The sequence below is a fragment of the Vanellus vanellus genome, assembly GCF_965231255.1.
Source record: "Vanellus vanellus genome assembly, chromosome: 2".
NCBI lineage: Eukaryota > Metazoa > Chordata > Aves > Charadriiformes > Charadriidae > Vanellus > Vanellus vanellus.
Window position 1 is genome coordinate 37,380,643 of NC_138906.1, and position 6,027 is coordinate 37,386,669.

Genomic DNA, 6,027 nt, shown 5'->3' on the forward strand with positions numbered 1-6,027 from the left:
AAGGACTGTTATTGAAGAGCTGGTTTAAATTATTCTTACTAATGGGTGGGAAATATTTTTCCTATCCTGAAAAAATTTCTGAGATGCCAAAAAAAATTTTTCATCTTAATTTGAAATGAAAAATCAAATTCTCAAACATTGTCTCAGTAAGACAATCTGAAAAAAAAAAGGTTCGTATGAGGAAAGACAGCATTTCCAAAACTGGACCTTTCAGCTTGTAATTTTGTCCTCTTTTTTTACTCTAATTTGCATAAATTTAGAAAATGGAAGAGTAATTTTTAGGTAGTTTAGTTTGGTCATTTTATAGTACTGAAACAGGATATTTCAATGATTCTGAACCTTTTTTGCCAAAGCTTTAAACTTTTCAAAATGAAACATGATCTAAGTGTTGTCAAACCTAATTTTGTCATATGAACATTTTTGGCTTTGGCTATTTGACATCTTATCAATAGAAAAGATTTCATAAAGAGATTCTCTACTATTTCTTGTGATGAGACTTTTTGATTTGATGAACTTCAAATCTTTCTTTTGGCAAATTGAACTTGTATTGAAATGCTTAGGGAATATCCCTTGAGGAAGTATGGTTGTATTTGATCATCGCTAACCCGATTTAATATGCATTTTAATAGATGGCTTGAACAGTTGCATCATATTACCTGGTTCAGATTCCTGAACATCTTGAGACAGACTGATGGAAAGTGACTTCCCAAATCTCTGTGGCAAGTTTAGAAGTGATTGACTGGAACTTTTAACAAGTGGAGATCTCCCAAGCCTGTGTGATACCTTTGGAGCATGCCTAGGTATGTTCTCTACAAAAGCTCTCCCAAATCTCAGAGGCAAATTAGCAATTGGTTTAATGCTTCTTTCTTGCAGGTAATTTCTTCCAAACCTAAGAGGCAAATTAGCAACTGAATTTGGCATCTTGTTTACTGTAGGCGGGTTCATTTTGATGATATTTTTTGATCCCCAATCTTTCATTTCTTCAAAGTTGAGACTCCTCTGCTTTTCTTCCAAGATACTATCTTTAATCTAAAGAAAAATAATTAAAAAAAGGATGCTAGTATTTTGTAGGGCTTTACTCCAGCTACCAATTACACAAAGCATCATTTTCATATCTCCTGAGAAAGCTGCTGGGTAACAATCTTTTTTTGATATTTAATGCTTTTTAAGTATATTGGCTAAACACCATTGCAGTGTGAGCTACTTCATAGGCTTACCTTTTCAGTACACTGACCACAGGAGCACATCTCCATATCAGTATCCACAACTATTCAAATGGTGTCAGTTGAAAATATTTCTGACATAAGTGTTGGTACCTGTGCTGTCAGTTAAGTGTGGATAGGACTCATTGTCAGGTCCACATTTGCTAATATCACCAACTGAAGCTGTCTGGAGGGGAAGATGCTGCCTATATTTAGTGAGGACTCATTGTCAGGTCCATATTTGCTAATATCACCAACTGAAGCTGTCTGGAGGGGAAGATGCTGCCTATATTTAGTGACCTGACACAGACCCAGTCTCTTACTCATCTGGTCTGCATGAACAGGAGGATGGGCCAAGCTACCTGAAGCTCATTTCTTCCTAAGCACTGGATGAATGCTTTTGACCCAATATCCTGCTGGGCTAACAGCCAGAGAAATGAATAGAAAGCGTTTGGGTCAAGACCACATCATGCCTGTTCTGGACTTGCAGCATAGAGATTGCCCTGAGCTTTAAGTTGCTTTAGTCCTCCACTACTACACAAGATGCATTAGGAGCTCCTGGGCTCCTAATTTTTGTGCAACCGGCACAAAATCTGCTTTCTCTGTCTCTGCTGGCATACAGTGAAGAACTGAGCCTAGTATATTACCTGTCTCTTGATGTAAAGGGCAGCTGTTGCCTGAAAAATAGTAATATCAACATGACCTCTTCGTATATAGCAGTGTTCCTTCCCTGGGCATATTGAAAATAACTTATTTTTGTGATAAAAATAAGCTTCCAAGCCTTAACAGCAAATATGTATAAATATGTTTTTTTAATTTCAGTTAAAGACACAAATGCTACTAATCCTAACATCAGTTCCTTATCCCCATTTGGTGACTTTCCCAGTTGCTTCTCCAGCTACTGGGAGAGAAGGGGGACGAACCATTCTAATTCATACTCCATTATTAAAATATTAAATAAACTATCCCTCTGATTGCACCTGCACACCTCTTCTGAAGTCTATAAAAGACAGTGAGCCGAAGACCAGAGGATTTCACTAGCATAATTAAAGGTGTATTTTGGTTTGAAGGATCTTTATTATACCAATGATGATGAGTCAAAAAGAGAGGTTGGCTCTCATTTCCGAGGAAGTACTTGCAGGGCAGACAAGAGAAATAATACAGAGGAACTGCAAATTTGATTTGGCATCTATTGAGACATAACAAATGTGCAACCCTGCAAAGATATTTTTATAGTCAATTTCCAGAGTAGAATTTTAAGGCCATTAACTATATTAGATTTATAATGTTCTCCGTTTATCATTATTCTTTGAATGTTACAAGCATGCCTTTATTAATTTTGGATTAATAATGTATCTGTTATATTATGTGCATAAAATGCCTGACAGGAATGTTAATTGAGGCCCTGCTGTGTAAGTAAGAAACATTTCAGAAAAGTCTCAACCTGATCATAAGGCTGTATTGCAAGAAAATTGAAAGATGGATTGATTTACACAGTATGTGTGTCTGAGCAAATGAATTTCCTGAAATTTCTTTCAATAAGCCTTTTTCATACTGCTAGTGCTGTAATGCTGAATACTGTGCAATGAGGTTAGGAGGACCTTTGCTAAAAAATTCAAAGTGCTCAGGATCAGACCCACAGTTTCCCCAAATAATGTCATAGTAATACAGATCTTACCTCATAATATTTGTCATCATCGTCTTCTGTGCTCTGCAGGCTGGACTTCATCGGTTCATCTAGGCACGTGCTATTTGATGTTAGAAAGACTACTGTAACTAAAGCAAATAGAATAAACTCCTTGGTTGAAATGACTTCCATTTTTCTCAAATTAATCTTACTTAGAGAGCTCAGAACCTGCACGGAAAACTGCCATCATTTTATATGATCAGAAAACAAAAAATTTTTTTTCCCTGTGACATCAGTCTCAAAAGATTCAATTGTTAATATTAATTAAGGAAGTCATTTAAATGTATTTGAAGAATGTTGGGAATTTCTTTTGTGAACCTTTTAAACCAACATAGCTTCTTGTTAGGGACACGCTGACTTTACAAATATTTTCTTCTGGTGAAATATGTCTTAATTAGCTAAATTTGAGAGCTGTAACAGTAGGAACTACAACAGCCACAATGTTCCATCACTAGTAGACAAAAACACCTCGTTTCTTTTGTATCAGTGTCCTTAGAAGGATTATTCTGCTTAAATGGTCCTTTTGGACCATATAATGCTTGTTTATAGTTATGTACAACTAGGGACATTTGGCCCATTGAAATCAAGTGCTCTCTATTGAAGTGGTGGATCGGGTCATAAGACGTGTTATGCATCAATGAGATCTATTGACGTACATAGTATCTATGCTCTAAATTGAACATGTGAGTTTGTGTTCAGACTGAATTAGGAACATTCTTTCAAAACCCTACCCACCAGTTAAGCTTTTAGAAATTTTAAAGATTATATTAGATCTATATTATTTAGGCCAGATTTCCAACAGCAGTTTTTAAAAACGCTTCTGCCACTTTTCTCCATATGGTGAAAGCACTGGACTGCCTGTGCCGAGGCTGCACGCTAAATGTGCCCTTAAAACTCACGTTGAATTGGTTGCTAGATAGGCTGGTGAGCCAGGCTGCCGTAAGAAAAAGCATATTGTGTTGTTCTCCATTTGTTATTCTTAAGTTCTTGAAATGATTGTTAAATCTCATGTTAATACTGAAAATCAGCTGCATAAGGATAAATCTGATTGCACATGGTAAATACTCATACTGGAAAACTGCACTCCAGGTAAGCTATTTTGCAATTCAACACCAGCGTTGTAAAATGTCCATTCCATAACAGCACTGGCAAAGTTGTCAAGAGAGAACGTGTTTTATGATATGGGCAACATGGATAGTATGGACTGAAAGAGGATAGATTTAGATTAGATATTAGGAAGAAATTCTTTACTATTGAGGGCGGTGAGACATTGGAACAGTTTGCCCAGGGAAGCTGTGGATGCCCCATTCCTGGAAATGTTCAAAGCCAGGCTGGATGGGGCTTTAAGTAACCTGGTCTAGTGGAAGGTGTCCCTGCCCATGGCAGGAGGGTTAGGACTAGATGATCTTTAAGGTCTTTTCCGACCCAAACCATTCTATGAATCTATGGTTCTATGGCTGTTTATCTGTTGACAGTATGTTACTGTGTTTACTGTGCTGTGTAGCTGAAGGATTTGCAAGTAACCTCATTTTAGAATTAAGTTGGCAGTTTTTATGGGTTTAAAGTTGTGTGGCGTGCATGGAGTCATTTCTGCCTTAGATTCTCCAAAACTGAGATCCTGGAGGCCTTAACTGGCTTTGTATTAGAGCTAACAAGATACTCAAACCTCCTTTCGGACTCATGAGAACCACAGGTGGTATGTTGGAAGCTGGTCTGACATGACTGCACCTCTAAATTGACCAAGATAACAGGAAACACTAAACCTATCACCTAAATTGTTTACTAGAGCCACCTAAAGTGAAAAAAAGAAGAAAAATAAATTCCACTGAATGATCTCCTTAGGAGAAATAACAACTTCTTCTTTCCCTCTCCCACAGTTTAATCCTTATCCAATAGCAAGAGAACCAGCAAGCCCCTGTTCTGCAAGCTTGGACCATCTTGTCCCCATTACCCATAGATACATGGTCCCCGTCTCCCCCCAACTCCTCCAATTACTGGGGATCATCTAGGGTAGGAGAACAGTGTGTTGGGGTGTCTTCTTGACAAGAGTAAGCAATTTTAGAGGGAATTTGAAGCCTTCTTGAGGAGAGGATGACATCAGGAGATGTTGCACTATGCCTACTACCAGACTCTCATACTTCCTAGTGAACTGTCTGACAAACAGTGGACTAGATAGGCAGTGTGTATGATCTTGCCTGGTAATTCCTGTGAAATACTGCTCTTTTAGCCCAGCTTCAATACTGAACCACCTGCCATCATTCCCCATATTCATTCCAGATGAACAGTGTACCTGCATCAGAGAGGTGCTGCATTTTCTCCCATGAGCTCTCTGAACTCTGGGGGATGAGTTGAGGGGTCAGGAGTAATCCTATACCTGAGATGAGGGCCACTAGAATTTTGGACACCTGAGCATTGGTTTGCCATGCCAGCTGAGCTAACGGGGTGGGGCTGAGACTAAGGGGTCGACCAATACGAGTGCTGACCTGGGAGCCAGATGTAGAGGCAACATCTGGAAGCAAAGCTATTTTGGGAGAGCTGCTGGGGGTGTCTACCCAGGCGGCTTGCTACTGGTATCTGAGGTGAACCTGCCTGGCTTAGCATGTGTGGGGCAATGCCTCCCTTCCCAGGGCAGAGAGAAGTCCCATTGACGGAGCTGGAAGTGAAAAGGGAGCAGTTTCTGTCAGGTAAACTTCCTCAGGTGGAGAGGGTGCCCATTTTTTTTATGTGACAGGAGACCATTAAATTGTTAAAATAGATGAGAACGGTATTAGTAAGCTAATTAGGAGGCCCTGTGAGAAAAGAATGCATTTTAATCAGCCACTGGCTTTTGTGTGCAGCTTTCCCTTGTTGTTTTAGACACTACTTCCTCTTTGTTTCTTTGCTGTGTGTAATCCTTCTGGCCCTGGCTGACAGCAGAAAAGGTTGGGTTCAAAGATCTGGTGCTTCCTTCAGAAAACTGCTGGAAAAAAAATAAGTATGATGGGAGTATAAGCACAGTTCTGCATAGTCTCAGGGGACAATTCTTCCCCTTTTCATTCTCTGAGACTGTTCCACAAGATGTTGTTTTAGAGTGGGATGTGGTAGATGGGGAGGGAAAAGATACCGGACTAGTAATGATTCACGAAGAGTGGTTGTGTG

At 39.2% G+C, this 6,027-nt stretch overlaps 1 protein-coding gene across 1 annotated transcript; it reads right to left on the minus strand.

The window, feature by feature from the left end:
• Positions 1–600: 600 nt before the first annotated feature.
• NPVF (neuropeptide VF precursor) lies at positions 601–3,021 on the minus strand (the record flags this gene model as incomplete). The annotated part of the gene is made up of 2 exons (XM_082499157.1): positions 601–1,029; positions 2,881–3,021. 2 exons carry the CDS (start codon positions 3,019–3,021, stop codon positions 601–603), a joined length of 570 nt encoding a protein of 189 aa, XP_082355283.1.
• Positions 3,022–6,027: the final 3,006 nt, after the last annotated feature.